General features: G+C 38.2%; 2 protein-coding genes across 4 annotated transcripts in view; both read left to right on the plus strand.

The window, feature by feature from the left end:
* si:dkey-24p1.1 (uncharacterized protein LOC556718 homolog) overlaps positions 1-19,463 on the plus strand; it is a 97,908-nt gene that overhangs the window by 48,933 nt on the left and 29,512 nt on the right. The window lies entirely within an intron of this gene.
* Positions 6,192-9,045, plus strand: LOC112143775 (B-cell receptor CD22). Of its 2 annotated transcripts, none has more exons than XM_036215841.1 (6): positions 6,192-6,548; positions 7,063-7,847; positions 7,959-8,207; positions 8,310-8,397; positions 8,502-8,559; positions 8,917-9,045. In XM_036215841.1, exons 2-6 carry the CDS (start codon positions 7,691-7,693, stop codon positions 8,995-8,997), a joined length of 633 nt encoding a protein of 210 aa, XP_036071734.1. In that variant the 5' UTR covers positions 6,192-6,548; positions 7,063-7,690; the 3' UTR covers positions 8,998-9,045. The 2 variants fall into 2 exon arrangements, with proteins under 2 accessions (XP_036071734.1, XP_036071733.1); XM_036215840.1 differs by lacking the exon at positions 6,192-6,548 and adding an exon at positions 6,840-6,878.

Here is a 19,463-nt window from a genome sequence, read left to right on the forward strand (position 1 = left end):
AGGCATTATTTTTTATTACTGAAGTACCGCAATAAGCACCGAAAGGGAACCGAAACCGAAACAAAAGAACTGCGGTAGCACCGGAACTGCATCAGAACCCATCGGTGCCCAACCCTACTCCACCCTCCACATTGTTTCCAGCTCTTCTGTCAGCCCTTGAAATTTCTTGATCTCCTCATATACGTCTTGATATATATTCATCCCCTGGTATTGTTACATCTTCAGTCTTCTTCTACTTAATGTTCAGTACTACTATCTCCAGTCTGTCAGTCGTTAAAAGTTTGTCTTTTTCTGAAAGTTCCAAAGATCTTCAGCTCGTGGGTCCTTTCATGTTAGATTTTGTCAGGTCATCTTAGTACATGTGCACTTTGAGTCCAGTCTGCTGTGAAAGAGCCTGTTCTGTAGGGATCTACTCCTTAGATAATGCAGCTATATAAACAAGACTTAGGATCAGAAACCGTCCGAGAATATTAAGGTGACCAAAGGAAGAAGTACAGAGCAGATGTTAAGGCACCAAAATTTCTAAGCATACATAGAGGGTACCACCCTCTCAAAGGAAGGAGATCAAGGTCTAGAGAGCATAGGAGCCACTATTTAGACTGAAACTTGTGTTCTAATGTTGAGCCCTAACAAGGGCTAGAATAGGCTATCCTACAGGATGGCACTGAATAACTCATCCTGGAAGCACAAGACCAAGCCTTAGGCACTAATAAAGACCCAGATCTACTAAACCACACATGACCCAAGGTGTGTAGGCTGATCAATAAGACCCCTGAAACAATCCAGAACATAACTGCAGGGTGTAAGATGCTGGCTGTGAAAGCTTGCATGGAGCACCACCACGAAGTGACTGGAATAATATACAGAAACGTGGACAGAATATAGACTGGAAACCCCAAAGTCAAAATGGGAAACACCTCCGAAAGTGGCAGAGAATGAGAAAGCAAAGATCCTGTGGGACTTCCAGATACAGACGGACAGGATGGTAATGGAGAACCAACCAGACAAGCCAACAGATCAAATCAATCAAATGTCTCAATGAGGTCTTCTAACAAGCTTACTCCTGATTGGTCAGAGAGGTCACCCCAGAAGAAACATTAACATTAACTTAGACCACTTCATACTAATCACTAGTTACTGATGTTGTGCCCTCAACATGGCAGCATTCATATTACAAAAAAAGGGTGACTACCTTGACTGAATTTAATTGGAGCAGGAAATGAACAATTTTCTAATGCTGACATCACACTCCCTCCAACCAGCTCTCACATTGATGATTTCTACATGTTGCCTTTTGATGTTTTTTCTGCATGAAATCAGAACAAACTTCAGAGGTAGATTAATTATTTTTCATGTTTCTGAATAAATTGCAGGGAGACGACGGGACAAGCAGTGACAAACCTTTACTCAGACACAGACAGCGGTGAAGGTCAATTGAAGGTTGTTTTGATGCAGGTGACCTTTACGCTCAATCTTGGACAGCAGGAAGCACAAGAAGACTTCAGCCTCTATGATGATCCTTAGCATAATTAGATCAAAGTCTACTTTAATGCTTTATCCTGCTTTAATTATTGTTCCTTCTTTATCTTGTTTTTTTTTTGGCTGTAAAATGTTTGTAATCAAAGTTTGTGTGAAAATATTTGTTCAATTTTTTGAGTTCCTTATCATGAAATAGAACTTTAGTATACCTGTACTTTCTTTTATGTGCATTAATCATATAAAAGTATCTGTGTAACTTAATTCCTGACCTCACTTTAAACAAGACAGTTTAAAATTTTCTGCAGAAACTGTAATAATTTTATACAACAATCTTTGTAACTGCTGAATGACTGCTATACTAACTGTTTTAAAATAAATAAAGAAACTTGAGATAAATACACTTTTGTTAAAATTCTGTCTTTTTTATTCTATTATTAAAGAGAAAGAGCTTTTAGACTGAGGATAACATAATATTTTATGTTGAAGTTATAGGTGAAACAAAACCAAAACACACAGAACACAACATTGGGGTTTTGTCCTGTTACTAGTGCTTCTTTCTGTGCAGGCAGTCCGGGGCTCCTCCCTGTGCTCTGCTGCACGCATGGCTGTCTGCACTCAGCTGATTAGGCTGCTCCATATTTAAGTTGACTGCTTTCCTTCCTCAGTGTTGGTTTGTCTCGTATGTTCTCCTCCAGTGTTCTCCAGCTTCCTAATTAAGTTTATTTATTGTGGCTCTTTTAGTTTTCCCTCTCATTAAGTGATATGTGGTTATTAAAGACTCTTTTTATGAACCTGAGTCTTTGTTTGGTCCCTGCATCTGGGTCTCTGACTGCAGACCCATGACACCCAATGAAAAATATGTTTTGACGTTATTATCCACATAAAAAAGCCAAGGTCTAAATTCTGTGTGTGTTACTTTAGTGGAAGGATTTTGTGAAGAATTCATGAAGGTCAGACTAAATGTTTTCTGCAACACTGAAGAAGTTTTTTTTTTTTTTTTTTTTTTTAATGGAAAACTCTTTGCTGGAAATTTACAGAACTAAAAAACAGTTAGCTGAGATCATGGTAGCATGTTTCATTGAGCTTCAGAAGCCTGGGCCTTTGTTGAAACTCTGAGTTCGTGAACTCCAAATTCAGGAAAACTCTGAGTTTTCGGTTTCACCTCACTCACCTGGATGAAGAAGACCAATGACAGCAGAGAAATGACTGAGTTCTGAGAGGAGATTCTCTGTGAAATCTGCCAGTCCCTCTGACAGTGGATGGTACAGAGCAGGAGTCTAGGCAATAGAAGTCGATTTCAGAGGATCAACCAATGAACGTTTAGATCCCACCCACTTTCAGTGATTGACAGACAGAGTTATTATTCGGAAAAAGCTCATCATGAAATAAATACGTCGTTCTGAAAAACAGCATTGTGAAATAAAAAGGACACTTTGGAAAACAGTAATTTTGAAATAAAAGCTTCTACAAAAAAAACCCCCACATGATTATAATAATATCCAACATGAAGAAAAAATTATTATGATATATATTTTTATTATGAAATGTTTTTAACATAAAAATTATGTTTTAAAGTAAAAATGACACGTATTTCATAATAAAATGGTCCTTTTAAATTTTAATGAAATGTTTTTCATAATAAAATGGTCAATTATTTATTGAAAAGACTTTTATTGGAGTGTTGCTTGATTAAATAATGTTGTATTTATTTATTTGATTAAGAACAGTTTGGGCTTCCATACGTTTTAACACACGGAAGTTAAACAACTTGATCTCTGAGGCTCCGCCTTTCGCTCCTTGTCAGTCCCACTCATTTGACGATGTCATCCTTGAGTCTAAAAAAAAAAGGTGGACGTGCTGCTGTTTACAAATCCTTGCCAGGATTGTTCACGTGTTCAACCTTTTTATTTTGGTAATCATTTTTGTATGAAAGCCAAGTTTAACACTTTTACTGCTGCTTTGGTACAGTGGAGGCCTGCTGCAAAGCGGTTACTGGGGACGCTGCGGCTACAAGGTACAGTGAAAAGTGTTTTATGACAAAAATTGTTGGTAAAACAGTGTGAGAAGTAATGCATATCATGTTAAAAGTTATTTTTATGAGCCTGCATTCATCTGACCTCATTTTAATAAGCTGCTGTTGCATCACTGCTCCATGTTTGTCCGCTAATGACCGGCTACGGTGGCAGCAGCAGAGTAAGACTTGGCCACAGTTTCATCAAAGCTGCTGCAGATGGTGATGCCTCAACACGCTCACGCCTTTGCTACCATGCTGTAAGCGTTAAACACCGCCCTGGAGGAAATGGCAGCTGATGCTGAGAGAATAGCGGCGGCTGCTCTAGAGAGGAAATGAAGTCTCACATCAGTAATTTTATTGTGTTTCTTGTCAATTTGTGGTTTAAAATCCCTTTGATGGTTTAAAATATGGTACAAACTTTGTGGCTGTGTTGATTGTCTTAATATATTTTAAGTTTTCAGTTGTATAAGCACTGCCACAATAAATTATGTTTGTAAGTTTCTTTAATACCCCCCGCCCCATCTTCAATTATTATGCTGATAAATTTGAATCGCGGAAGTTCAAACTCCTGCAGAGCGAAAAAAAAACAAAAAACACAGTAACACTTAAACCAGCTGAGATGAAACAGTCTGGTTTGCTTTTGCTTGCGTTGACTTGATCTAGGTATAAATTTAAATAACTCATTCTAAAGGTAAGAATGAACTTATTCTTATTCAGATGTTTTTCTTTATATCTGTTTGTTTGGTATTTTTGTACCAACATTTCTTTGTGAGATGGTTTTTAATCTGAAAAATGAAAATGAATTTGTTAGACTTATTCTGATACATGTCTGGGATTAAACTTGATAACAAATCTGTTTTTGTTGATGTGTTTGTTTTTTTTTCACAGATAAAATGTTATTTTTCCAAAACTCTTATTTAAAAATGTTAATTACGAATAAAAGTTTTCAGTTAAACCAGCAGCACAACCAATGAGAGGCGAAATTTAGTGTTTTTCTGAAGCTGCTATCTTTTCTTTTTTTTCTTTTTTTGTTGGTAGCTATAAAGCTTAATGCTTAAAGTGAGACAAGTAGAAGAGTTGAGAGGAACTGAGTTCTTAACCTAAGAGAGGTGTGAAATTCACTCAAACCATAAATGGAAGTTTTGACATGAGCTACACAGTGAAAACACATCATGCTACACTACAGTCTACAAACAATAGACTCCACCTTAAATAAAAGTCAAGCAGAGAATATAATCTCATACTTTACTGGACATTCTTTTCATTTAATGTTGCCTTTAAGCACTGGAAGAAAAAAGAACAACTAATGATTGAAAATCTTTTTTTTTTCTTAACATTATTTTCTTAATCACTTGTTGCAACTGATGGACAAAATGTAATTATTCAGCATTTTTTTCAACCAAAACTACACATTAAAAAAAAAAAAAAAATCCAAGTTTCAAACATACAGCTATAGGTAACAAATATGTCCAGACAGTGATAATGTAAAAAAAAAAAGTTTTTTAAGCTCCATTTTTACTGATTTGCTTTGCACGCTGCTACACCCTTGTTTTGGTTTGAATCATTGACAGTATAAGAGAGAAATGGACATAGATAGTGTGACATCATCACCCATTGGAAAGCCACACCCCTTCCACTGACAGTGGGCTCAGGAGAATCTGTCAATCAAATGTTTCCAACATCGAGATGGGGGTCAGCGGGTACTACATGCTTTTACGGAGGGATCTGATTGGTCAGTTTATAACTTGAATGACTTGTGATAAAGAAAATATATTGTAACAAAAAATAGGTTTGGCAAGAACATGTTAAAAAGAAGTACCAGAGCAAGAATGGTTATTCTATCAAATATAATGACTGAGTAATAGCTGTTTATTTCTCTATAGAAGTCTATGAGATTTCTGCTTTCTAGGACCAAACTTCCTGTTTGGAATGCAAGTGGGAGGGGTTACTCAGTCTATGGTTGAAGTTGATTTAGATGACATGACCTTTTGGGAATCCAGTCTCAAAGTGAGCTGGCTTGTTGTTGCCGTTAAGCAGCTCAAAACTCTGAGGTCTTATACACCAATTTTGTTTTCTTTCTTTGTTGTTCACATCATAACTGTAGGAGCTGCATATTATTTTCTCATTAATTGGGTGAGTTGCCGTAGTTACTCGCTGTATTAAAGGGAAAGTTAAAGTTCCACTATTTGTCACACACCTAGGTGTGTGAATTTTGTTCTCTGCATTTGAGCCATCAACTACGGGAGCGGTGAGCTGCAGACACAGCCGCACCCGAGAACCATTTGGTGGTTTAACCCCCCAATCCAACCCCTTGATGCTGAGTGTCAAGCAATGGGTCCCATTTTTACAGTCTTTGGTATGACTCAGCCGGGATTTGAACCCAGGACTTTCCAATCTAAGGGCAGACACTGTACCACAAGGCCACTGAGCTGGGTTGGGTAAGATGTGGCTCCTCACCCTGTCGGTAGGATGAACAACTGCTCACTTGTTAGGAAGAGGAAAATTTGGAGCTATTTTCAGTGTATTGCAGTAACATACATTATTCTTTGCTCTAACATACTGACATCATTTTTGTTTCTCTTTTCAGTTTTCTCTCAATAAGGATAATTTTAGTTTTAACCCTTTAACACCAAAACTTTAGCTCAATTTGTCTCCATTAATATCCTGAATTTTCTCTTTTTTTTCTTTTTTTTGGGAGGGGGGGGGGTATCAAATTGGTGAAACGGCAAACGATTTATAGTATATAGATATAGTTTTCTTTTTTTAAGAAAAGACTAAATGTTTTTGTTGTTATTTTTGTGTTTCAGAGAGCTTCAGTGAAAATGAATCCTCTAACATTTGGATGTTTGTTATCGACCTTCACAGGAAGTAGGTTTTATTCTTTGTTCTGTAATGAAAACATGTTGTCTAACTGGATTATAGTTTATGAACTAACTTGTCGAATTACTTTTTTTCTCATTTACAGACTATTATTGTGACCCAGTGAAGGATAATCCTTTTGTGTTAGAGAAGATCCAGATCACAGCTGAAGAAGGCTCCTGTGTTGAAATCAAATGTAAACCCACAAATGTTACTGTAGATACTAGAGGTGCAGAATGGTTTTGGATGAAGAATCCAACCTGGACTGATGGTAAAGGCTACACTGGGACTGTCCTTTACAGCACTAATGAGTCAAAAAGGCCCGTCAGTCCACTCTTTAAAAACAGAGTAACACATACAGGCTCTATACATGGATCTGCTGGAACACAACAAGGACATCAACTGTGTCAAATTCAAATCTGTAACCTGACTGTGAACGACAATGGAAATTATATGTTCAGATTTAAAGGAAAAAATGCAGAGAATACATGGATGACAAGGCCTAGAGCTAACCTAACTGTTGTTGGTAAGTAGAAAGATCAAGAAACAGAAAAATGTAGGACTAAAAAATATATGGAATCAAAAACATTTTAACAAAATAATATCCACATTATTGTCATGAGCATGGATGTTAATTAAATTAAATTATTATACTAAAAATCTGTATATGTGGATTTGATAGAATTAATGTCAGTGTTTTGTCTTTTCAGTCGTTCCTCAAGTTGAGATTCTGATTCAGAATCAGAGTGAAGGAACATTACAAGACATCAAAGAAGGAGACAACATCACTCTTAAGTGCAAACTGAAGAAAAGCAACCCAAAACCTGACAGCTTTTCCTGGAAGAAAGGTGGGAAACACCTCAACAATTGTCAGATTTATGAATTGATCAGAATCAAACCAGAGGACAGAGGAAACTACACATGTGGAGCCAGAAACCTGATTGGTTCTGGAACTTCACAACCAATTTATCTTGATGTTAAATGTAAGAATAAACTAAGATTTTGTTTCATGTTGGAATTTACTTTAACCTTGTTTCTTCACAACTGCTGAAAAAAAAAATGTTCTTTACAAAACTGTAATAAAAAAAAATCATGAATAAAAGTATTAAAAAAGACAAACGCTGCTTTAATTAGAATTTTGGAAAAATAGGAATTAACATCACTTTTATACAGAGAAATTGGATTGGTGTCACTGTAACCTTTTAAAACTCTTTGAATTCAGATTCCTCCAAAGATGTGAGAGTAGAAGCACAGCCTGGATCTGTTGTGGTGGAAAATCAGTCTTTCTCATTGAACTGCAGCTTCCATTCTAACCCATCCATCACCTCACTCACCTGGATGAAGAAGACCAATGACAGCAGAGAAATGACTGTGAGTTCTGAGAGGAGATTCTCTGTGAAATCTGCCAGTCCCTCTGACAGTGGATGGTACAGCTGTTCAGCTACAAATGATGTTGGAACAGAAAAATCCCAGCCTGTACAGATTACAGTTTATTGTGAGTATTGAAAAAAGGAGCAAACGTCAAACATGAACCACATGTTCCTAAACACAGATATACTAAACTCATAATGTTGATCTGCTTCATCTCTTCCTTCATTCTGCTTAGATGCTCCAAAACAAACAACAATCATCAAAGGTGAAGAACAGGTGCATGATGGGAAACGTTTTGTGACTCTGAGCTGCAGCAGTCTCTGTGATCCTCCTGCAACTTATGTCTGGTACAAAACAAGAGAAAATGAAAAAGTTTCTGCTGGAAAGAAGTTAACAGTGTCCTCAGACCAAGCAGGAGAGTATTATTGTGTTGCTGAAAATGAGATTGGTCAACAATTATCTGAACCTGTGAGACTGTTTGATGGTGAGTGAAAGATGATGATTTGATAGTTTGATCTTTATGACTTTCTTCAAACCATAAAGTGTTACAATTATATATATAATCCTACATTTCTCTAACCAACAGTCAACATGAGCACTGCAACAATTGTGAGGATTTTGTTTGTTGTCCTGATTTTCATCATCACAGTTATTGTAGTTTTCTGTCTGTACAGGTACGAAACATATTTTTTCTTCAACTAAAAAAGCCCACACACTTTAAACTATTGTCACTGTTTACTCGTATGATTTTGATCTATAAATTAATCTCATCACGCAGGAAGAAAACATTGGCACAGCGGGGAACTGTGAACAAAGACGTCTGCAGAGATGTTGTGGTAAGAAAGTCTGAATGCATTTGTACTGACAAAAAAAAGTGTTTCAGTCACAAATTCTGCAATTTGTTCCACTTGAAAATATTAGTTTGTTCTGAAATGTTAATTATAGAAACATTTAAGTTGAGAGAGACAAAAGGTGAAAAACATAAAGAAAAAATTCCAGGAGATAACATTGTTTGATATTTAAAATATGTATATCAACATTGTCATCGATCAAATACTAATTTTTTGCCCATAATAAAAATAAATTATTCAACATCAGACAATGTTTTTTCTGGATTTTCTTTTTTAACTTTCTGTCTCTCAAAGTTGAGGTTTAATACATCTTGAAAATCTAAATTTTGTTTCTCTTTGAAGAAGCAAGAAGTCCAGATGGATCATGAGAACATCTATGATGAGCCTACAGCTGAACATCTGGATGCATGTGACTCGGTCTAGGCAATCCAAGACCTGACAAGTATTTTTGCAAAGACAAAATCTGCTGAAATGTATTAAAATGATGCATTATTGAGTAAATATGTCAATACAATTTCTACAATGTATTCTGAGAAATCTGAAATAAGAAATGATTAGTGCTAAATACTTTGTTCTTTAAATCCTAACCCCTTTTTTCATTGAAGAGAGGGGCGGGATTAAGATGTTCAGGTCAGCTGAGTTCTGGTGTTTCAGATTTCTGAACCTACTATCACTGCTGTTATTCAGTCTGGATGTCATTCTGGAAAAAATGATTTAGTAATCAAATCAACAACAACAGCTGCTCTGCATATTTTCATTAATGTAAAACCAGTGACTTGTTTCCCAACTGTTACGGCTGTGGCCGTATTTGGTTTTGAATTTTCTTTTGGTTTAGTGGATTTTTGTCAGAGTGGGACTTCTTTGTGTTTTGTGGATCTTTGTTTGTGTGTTTTTCTGTTGATTTGTTTCAGGTGTGGTGCTGGAGGTGTGGTTCCCCATTGGTCGAGGCCAGAGAAGGAAGCCTTCAAAATCACCATGTGGACCTCCAGACCATGTGAAGGGAGCTGGGCTGCAACCTGTCTCCACTGCAGCCCAGTGAACTTCTCCACCTGTTTTACTTTGTGCACTTTGTAGTTTCTTTGGTGTTTTGTGTTAAGTGCCACTCTGTGTTCTGTTTTTAGTGTTGGTTTAAGTTAAGTGAAGCTGTAGGGGTGAACTGCCATTTTATTTAGTAAATGTTTTCTCCTGTTTCTGTTAGTCCAGGGAGGTTAGTATTTGTTGTTATTTGACTGTTTCTTTTGCAGGTAAGCTCCCTGGGTTGAGTTAGTTGGGGTTTTGTTTGTTGTTTTGGCCTTGGTTCACCCTGAAGCCTTTTGCTTCACTTTTGGTTATTTTGTCATGTAAATAAATTTGTTATATTTTTATGGAGACACTTGTTGTGCTTTTGTTACATTTCTTATTTAATTTACCTTTATGTTAGGCCCCAGATCCCCTAGACAAATTGGGGCGTAACACCAACCACCCATCCAGGTTACCTTCCACACTGACCACTGCAGTTTCCTCCTCTTCCACCTTCTCTAAACCAGCTTTGACATCACTCTCAAAACAGCGATACAGCTTTCTCTTTCATATTATCATCTTATCAATACTTCATAATGTTTCTCCCTCTTCTGGATTTAAAGGGGCCATGCCATGATTTTCTTAAGCCTTTCAGAGTGAACTATCTCCATACATATGATCATATATTACCTAAAAAACAAACAATTAATGAAATATTAGTTATTTTTTTTTTAGCTTTTTCCCTACCCAGAAGTAAAACAACTTGACAGAGGTGGGACCAAGTCATCATTTTGCAAGTCCGAGTCAAGTCCCAAGTCTTTGTCCTCAAGTCAGAGTCAAGTCCCAAGTCGAGTCACAAGTCAAGACCAACAAGTCTCAAGTCGAGTCACAAGTCCTATACTATTAATGTTTCAAGTCATTTCAAGTCATTTAAAAAACAATGTAATATTCATTACACAGATCTTGTTTGCTTTCATGAACTGTATTTTTCAAGCATTTTAGCTAAATTCCCATTTCCAAAATCCAAAATAATTTATCTATAACAAAAACGCAGTTTACCACATTTGAAATGTGGTAAGATGAAGACAGCAGGGAACCAGGGTAGTCTGGATATTTAAGGGGTCATACCATGATTTTCTTAAGCCTTTCAGAGTGAACTATATCTATATATATGATCATAGATCACCTTTGGAACACTAAAAAACACATTTATGAAATACTACCAGTTATTTTCTTCAGTTTTTGTCCCACCCGGAAGTAAAACAACTAAATTCCTGAGGCTCCGCCTGCTGCAGCGTGTGGCTGCCGCCCATTTGATTTCATTCTAGAGCCAGCAGTGTGTATTCGTTTTTTCCTTCAAAAATAAATATCCATTTTTTTTCAAAGATGGATGCACATACCATATATCTGCCCTTAGTAGGCCCAGCCATCACTACACTTCGTCACAACAAAAATACACTCGACGACTGTGCCCAATGGGGGGGTCTTAAAGGAGCCCCGCATCTAAAGTAACAAACTGTTTGAGCTGAAATTTATTCAAGACACAACTGGAAGATATACGATATTCTGCATCTAAAATGAACGTGTTTTTTTTCTGATCATCATTAGCTCTGTTGAGAAATTGGGTGTTGGTGTTAGACTGGGGGCGGAGCTATCAGAGCAGACTCTTCCTAAAAGGGGCGGTCTCACTCTGTGACATCAGATCATGAGGACCCGCTCGTTTTCGTGGGTATGGGAGGGGCTGCTGCTAACAGCGCAGTTTGTAGAGGATTTATGATAATCAGAAATGCATGAGTGAATCAAAATACCACTTTGGAGTTCTTTATGTGAGGAATGAACATTAAAATACACTTAAAAGCTCAAAAAGTTGGTTTTTCATGGTATGGTCCTTTTAAATCCCCTCACTACAGACCAGTGATGTGCACTTAAGCCTGTGGGTGATGAGGTACTGACTCTTTCAGTCTGATTTATAAACCAGTATATTTATCAACTTATGATTCTGTTTCATATCAGCATGTTTTTTATAAACAGAGCAGATAAAAGAAGAAGAACTGAGGAAGAATGTAAAATGCAGAGTGGTTTAGTTTGACTCCAAAAAACGAAACAAAATATATGAATAGTATATCTAGGTTTATGTTTAACATTTCTGTTGTGAAATTATTTTTGTTCTTTGGAAAACTATATATATATATTTTTGTATTCAGTACAAAATTTCTGTCAACTTACTGTCAAAATATCTCACATTAAGTTAACTGGAGTTAAGTTAAATTCTGTATTCAAGACAGAAAAGTAGGATTCAAAACAAAAATGCTAAATGTAAAACTAAATTTGGTATATATATAGGTACATATATTTAGAAAGTGACTATTCACATGAAATTTTATATATAAATATATATTGCAAAGCTATGCATAAAATATTACTTTGTTCACACTGTACTTGAACAGGAAATACTCTGAATACAGAGATTATAAGTATATTCATGGTTACATTCATTAGAATCAAATAAATTGTATTTATGGTGGACAAATCTCTTTTTTATATAGCAGGTGAAACAGTAAAATAAAGACATGCAAACTAAAAACTCTTAAAGCAGTAAATGTAAATATTTTGTCAATGAAAAAAGGAAGGAACAGCAAATATTCAAGAGGGAATGTGACCCCCAGAGAAAGATGATGCTTTTTTCTCTGAAACACACCACAAAGCTTAAAGCAGCAAAAGTAGTGAACCAAAGGGAAGGAAAGAACCCTCATGCAGCATCTCCGAGAATTCTATATTACGTTTGCTGGATTTCTACCAGAAAACAACCGAGCCCGGGTCCCAGCAGCCCTGCTGTCCCGCTATGATCGCTCACGTCCCGCCCAGATCCCAGGTAAAGATCTGAGCGGTGGAAATGTCCAAATCACCTGTTGTCACTCTGTGATTATACCGAGCTGCACGGTGTCACAGCTTACAGTCCTATTCATTTAACTGTGACTAGCGGTTAGCCGCTAAGCTAGCGTCAGCTTTCACTCAGAACTTACTTGATTTTGTCACTCAGAACTTACTTGATTTTGCTGCTCCTACAGTCAGATGAAGTTGGTTGTTGTTGAATCTCTGTGAGTAATCCTTTAATCCACATGCTCTGCGAACTGCAAACAGTTTGTTGTAGACAATCTATAAACTTTTATGCTAGAACTAAGAACACTGGCAGGAAATCGCGGTTTTAAAGGGGAGGCGGGGCTTTGTTTTTCTGCAATTTGATTGGTTGGACTGTCACATCAATCAAAAGTGGCTCTAATTTGATTGGATGTTGGGCCGACACACAGATGTAAACATACACGGACAGAGGACCGCGGCGAGCGGATTTTTCTCGATATACTTATAATATACTTTATAATCCGTGGATTTAGGGGAAAAATAGCAAGTCTTTCCGAGTCAGAGGGCTAAAGTCCGAGTCAAGTCACAAGTTATGTATATCAAAGTCCGAGTCAAGTCACGAGTCAGAGGTAGGAAAGTCCAAGTCGAGTCTAAAGTCGTCAAATTCATGACTCGAGTCTGACTCGAGTCCAAGTCATGTGACTCGCGAGTCCCCACCTCTGCAACTTGATTCCTGAAGCTCCGCCTGGTGCTCTGCGTGTGGCTGCCACCCGTTTCATGACATCATCCCAGAGAAATCCATGTGTCTGTATTTCTCCCACGAAAATAATCCAAACTTCTTCAAAGATGCATGCACATACGATATATCTGCCTTTAGTGGGCCCGGCCATCGCTTCACTGCTTCACAACACAAACACACACGGCTTCTACCCGGCTGTGCCGGACGTTCTGAGTGTTGATTTTTACGTGCTGCCTGTTCCTATTAAATCAGAGCTCCACAACCTCTGAGCCGCAAACAGGCGGTGCGCCACTCTGCGAATTCGCAATAAGTACACTTGGATTTATTTGCTTTTAAATTATAAACCTTAACAATATACTGATGTGTAGCCCAACTGGTCTCCTTTTTCATATAATAAGTGAAACAGTATTGATGAATTTATTTTGGATTTGGAAATGACTTATTTTAAGTAATCAAAGCAAAAATAATGCATGAACAAGACAACCAACAGATGTTTATATTCATCCAAAGTTATATCAAACATAGGATAATTAACCTCAAACTGGTGGAAAATACTTGTGCTTTCACCAAGCTATCAATCCAATTATTACTCTTACTCCTAAACAAAAAATATTTGTTATTTTGTATTTAGAATATGACACAACGAAACTATAAACTACCAAGATTGTCTCAAGAAATTCAGTAGATTGCGTAAAAGGGACTGGGAGGAAGATTTAGTTACTCCCAATTCTGCATTGCTTAAACTCTTCTTAACTTTACAGGTGTAAGCAGGAATTATTTCTATGTTTTTTTGTATCATTTTTTTATCCAGACGTAACTTAATAATGTAATTAAAGTATTATATTTTCTCCATGACACCATGTTTTCTCTTTAAGTGTATATATTTACAAATATTATTATTCTGCTTATTTTACAAGACATTCCTGTATCAGAGGCGTCACGATATTTTGATATAAAGAAACTGCTTCTTAAAATATACTTTGCAATATTTAGTTGTGATTTAAATCTGTAAGTTTTAATGCTGAAAACGGTTGTTTCATTTCTTACAATAACGGCTGGCTCCATTCTGTAACTGCTGTTGTGTTTATTTGTCTCTCACAGCATCTATAATAAAGTTAAGATCAACTCAGTTTTGATTGAAACTGAGAAGCCGTTGAAATTGTGTTTTACTGCATGCTAACCATCTTTCATTAAGAGTTGGGTTGATTATTGAACAAATTATTAACATTATTAGCAAAGTTTTTTGTATTTAACTAAATCAATATTTTTTTATCTGTTTATTCATTGCTTTACATTTGTTAATTTTTTTTTCTTTATCCCTTTAATGTTTCAATAATCTTAAAAGGGCCATACCAGGATTTTCTTCCACCTTTCAGAGTAAACTATATTCATATATATGATCACGTATACCCAGTGGCGGGCCGTGCATTTCACACCTAGGCCTTCAGTAGTGCTCCATCTGAATCAATCCAACCCTCAATAACTATTTTATGGCAATAAAACTTCTACTGCAGGTACAGCTGCCACACACACACCAAAAGCATAAAAAATAACCTGATAAAATTTCAATATTATGTAGGGATATAGTACAATTTTACTCACCAAAAATCCAGATTATTTAAACACAAAATCCATCCTTTCTATCCTCAAGATTTCAATCACTCTGTCATGCAGAATGCATGCGTTTCGCAGATGGAAAGTGTTCCGTGGCTGTGATAAGCTGGAAAAGACTCCATGCGGGAATTGTTCTGGTATTCCTGAAACCTCTGGTGGTCGAGGAGGGTGACAAACATCAGTTTTTGTGAACTTGAAATCTGGTCTGTGTCTGGAAAATAATATTGTCGGTAGTGCGCGTGAAGATTTTGCGCTGCACCTCTTCGTGCGCTCGGAGCGCCCGCGGTGCGTTCAGGGGCCTCGTAGATTTCCTCGTATCAGCTTCACTCCCGCTCAACGGAGTCAGGGAACTCCTTTACCCGTGCCAGACAAAACTGTGCTACAACTTTACCCAAAAATCGGACGACGAGACCAGCAATGTGATCGGCTCGCTTTCCACTGGTAACATCTTCAAACCCGACACGCCGCTCCTCGACACCTGTGTCCGTCACATAACGCAGAACCAGAGCGAGCTGCGCTGCGGTACTCGCGTCTGTCGTCTCATCCACCATAACAGACACAAACAGGGCTTTAATAACTTTAATAATACTCCTCCGATCGCACTGATCAGGTTGTTTTGTCCACCAAACACGTCATTAGTGGACAGGTGGAAGTGTAAATCTGTGTCACTCTCCGTGATGACTTTCCTCTGTTTGTGGATCCAGCGCTTTCACCGCGCCTCCGAAATGAAGGTACCGCTAGTAGTTAGGACTGAAAGTGACGGTCAAATCCTTCTCCCGGTTGTGACAGGCTTCCTAGCTTCAGAGTTGCCCGACTTTGCTTAACAATGTCTAACTTTTCTTGAAAAGTCCGTCTGGAAAATGGCTTTGGCAGTAAAGCTATTAAATCCACTCGATACATTTGCTGGTGCAGCTCGCTGAGTCGCTACAGATGCAGTTTGCTAGCTCTGCCTTGTACACTCTCCGACTATCCAATCAAAGCGCGTGAAAATGCTGACGTTTCCGTTCGCCTGCTAGAGGGCCTTTGTGTCGCCTACTCCAAATCTGATTGGTTGAAGCAACAGTTTGGTCGACAATTATTTTATGCTACAGGGCCCGCAGAACTGATTGTGAAGGCCTTCAGGCAGATTTCTTTGACCCTAGCAACAAATGGTGCTGCAATGTGATTGGTTAATGCTTAAATAGGAAAATACACGTCTGGAAGCAGCGCAACCAGGGAGACAGCAATGAAAGGACGAAGACAGAGCATTTGGAATTATAGAATACGTATTCACGGAAATAAATAATAATTAATATCAGTCTGTGATTCAGATATTTTTAGGCCAGCAGAGAAGGCCTTGCAGGCCCTGACGGCCCGCCACTGCGTATACCTTTAGAACACTAAAAAACATAATATTTATGAAATATGAGTCATTTTTGTGGACCGATTTAACACACGAAAGTAAAACGACTTGATCTCTGAGGCTCCGCCTTTCGTTCCTTTCAGTCCCACCCATTTCATGATGTCATCCTTGAGTCTGCCTCCCCGAGCCTCCTCAGCGTCCCTGCTTTCTGTTTCTGACCAAACTTTGTAAACAAAACCATGTGACTAAAGATCTCTTCAGTCATTGGCCAGCAGCAATGGGGGCGGGTCAAAATAGAAGAGGAAGATGGATGTGCTGCGGTCTTCTAATGCTTGCCAGGATTTTTCCTTTTTCCAACTTTTTATTTTGCAGATCGATTATTAGTGTTTGTATGAAGGCCAGGTGAAACACTTTTTACTGCAGCACTGATACAGTGGAGGAATCCTGCATGACAGTTACTGGGGATGCTACGGCTACAGGTACTCACAAGCTAATAGGTGTTAGTGACATGTCTGTGAGATTGTTGGTAGAATCAATGTGGATTATGCTAAAAGTTGTTTTAATGAACCAAAATTAATCCAACCACATTTTAATGAGTTTCCGTGTGTCATTGTTGTGGTGTTATGGAATTGTTTTTAAGAGAATTGTGCTGCAACTACAATAGAGCTTTTACGATGACGGCAGCAGCACCCCACACGTGTGCCACGTAACAAGACACAGAAAAGCAAGTAATACATTTTTAGTGGTGTTAAAATAAACATTCTAATAAGTGAACATCTGGACCAATTATTTCCTTTTGGCTTACATGAAAATCTAATGCTCTACATTTATACGCGGCTCACCGATCACCTCATTTCTAACGTGTTTAAATCACGTGACTGTCGGGTACGGTGGCCGTTTGGTTCAGTTGTTCCGCTCATGTTTCGTTTCGTATTCAGACTGAGGAATCTCAGAGCAAACAGAAGTTCAGTCTGATTGAAAACGGATCCAACCACCACAAAAGAGAAGTCAGAGAGCGTTTCCTGGTACACCTGTGGTGCCAAGGTAGTTATCCTCTGCCAGGATACACATTCTGGCAGGGGATAACTACCTCAGCACCACAGCTCTGAGGAGAAGGTGGGTGTGTTTTCAATGTAGTCTGGGGGCGGAGCTTGCAGCACAGATTCTTCCTGGAGGGAACGGTTGGCACCGTGCTTTCGTCAGCACGTTTCCACCCGCTCGTTTTCGTGGTTATGGGAGGGTCTGCTGCAGACAGCGCAGGTTTTTAGAGGATTACTCTTAAATGCATGAACGGATCAGAATACCAGTTTGGGGTTCTTTATAGAGTGGAATGATCAGCATAATGCACTTAAAACCTCAAAAAGTAGAATGTTCATCATATGGCCTTTTTAAATAGAATTGTAAAATGTATTGTTTGAATGTTTTAATTTTTCTCAACAGCTTTTAATTGTTAAATTATCAATAAATCATTTTTGTCATTTGTGTTTTATTATTGTAGAAAAAAAAACAAGTTTTCTATCTTCTTGATTTAAAACTGTATATTTTAAACACATGATGCAAAGTTAACTGATGATGTCACAGCTTCAATATAGCTGGTTCCCGCCTTTCCCTATGTGTCGAAGTGTCCTTGGGCAAGACACCTAAGCCAGAATTGCCTCTGGTGGAAGGTTGGTGCCAGTGTTCGGCAGCAGAGCCACCACCAGTGTGTGAATGTGTGTGTGAATGGATGAAAGGGTCTGTGACTGTGAAGCGCTTTGGGGCCTTCAAAGAAAGGTAGAAAGCAAAATACAAGTATACGCCATTTACCAACAGGTTCAGTATGGTCGCCGATGGACAATGCTTGTTTAATGCATTCTATTTGTTACGGGTCCCGAGTGTGGCAACCACAATAACAAAAAGAATGTTGTGTCTGGAAAAAGAAAAGGAATCTCAGAGCAGGAACGACACGAGCACTCTCTTCATTCTCCAAAGCACATCTGACGGAAACAGGAAGTTGCCCCGTCTTCAGCCACCTGGAGGCGCTGCAAGAGTGTCGAAGGTTCCGCTTTCCAGACTCATAACCTAAATGTTCTTTTTCTTCCCTCTTTTTTTCCACGGGCTACATTTAATCAATGTATAAAATAAATTAAATTGTATTTTTTTTAATTACGGAAAATGAATGGCTTTCAAAATAAAATACCAAATGTGGATGCACATTTTTGGGTGCACCACATATTCACAGTATATACGTATATACTGTATATTTATATTGCGGCTGGGTGGCTCAGTGGGCTAGGTGAAGGGCTGGCACACAGGAGCCCTGGGTTCGATTCCCAGGGTTGTCTACTGATCCCCATCCAGATTGGGCCCTTAGGCAAGACCCTTGACGCTGCTGCCTAACTGGGTCCCTGTGCCCCTCAAGTACAGGGTTGTGTCAGGAAGGGCATCCGGTGTAAAAACTCTGCCAAATCACTGATGCGAAACAGTGGGTGCTGTTACACCAACGAATGAATAACTAACTCAAAATACCATAAACCATTTGAAAGTAAAAATTAGTTAATTAATTCAACCAAAAAGTATCTCATGTCATATTTTTTACTTATATATTTTAATTTTAGATGCCTGGCATTTCTTTCGAGTAGATCTCTTCAATCATTGGCTCGCAGTTATGTGGGTTGGTCAAAACCAAAAAAAAAAGGTGGAGGTGCTGCTGTTTACAAATCCTTGCCAGGATTGTTCACTTGTTCAACCTTTTTATTTTGGTAATCATTTTTGTATAAAAGCCAAGTTTAAAACTTTTTACTGCTGCTTTGGTACAGTGGAGGCCTGCTGCAAAGCAGTTACTGGGGACGCTACGGCTACCAGGTACAGTGAAAAGTGTTTAATGTTGGTAAAACTGTGAGAAGTAATGCATATCACGTTAAAAGTTGTTTTTATGAGCCTGCATTCCTCTGACCTCATTTTAATAAGCCGCTGTTGCATCACTGCTCCATGTTTGTCCGCTAATGACCGGCTACAAGATTTGGCCACAGTTCCATCAAAGCTGCTGCAGATGGTGATGCCCCAACACGCTCACGCCTTTGCTACCATGCTGCAAGTGTTAAACACCGCCCTGGATGAAATGGCAGCTGATGCTGAGAGAATAGTAGCGGCTGAGGCTGTAGAGAGGAAATGAAGTCTCACATCAGTCATTTTATTGTGTTTCTTGTCTATTTGTGGTTTAAAATCCCTTTGATGGTTTAAAACTTCGTGGCTGTGTTAATTGTCTTAATATATTTTAAGTTTTCAGATGTATAAGCAGTGCCACCATAAATTCTGTTTGTAAGTTTCTTTAATACCCCCCGCCCCCATCTTCAA

The sequence above is a fragment of the Oryzias melastigma genome, linkage group LG16, assembly GCF_002922805.2.
Source record: "Oryzias melastigma strain HK-1 linkage group LG16, ASM292280v2, whole genome shotgun sequence".
Taxonomy (NCBI): Eukaryota; Metazoa; Chordata; class Actinopteri; order Beloniformes; family Adrianichthyidae; genus Oryzias; species Oryzias melastigma.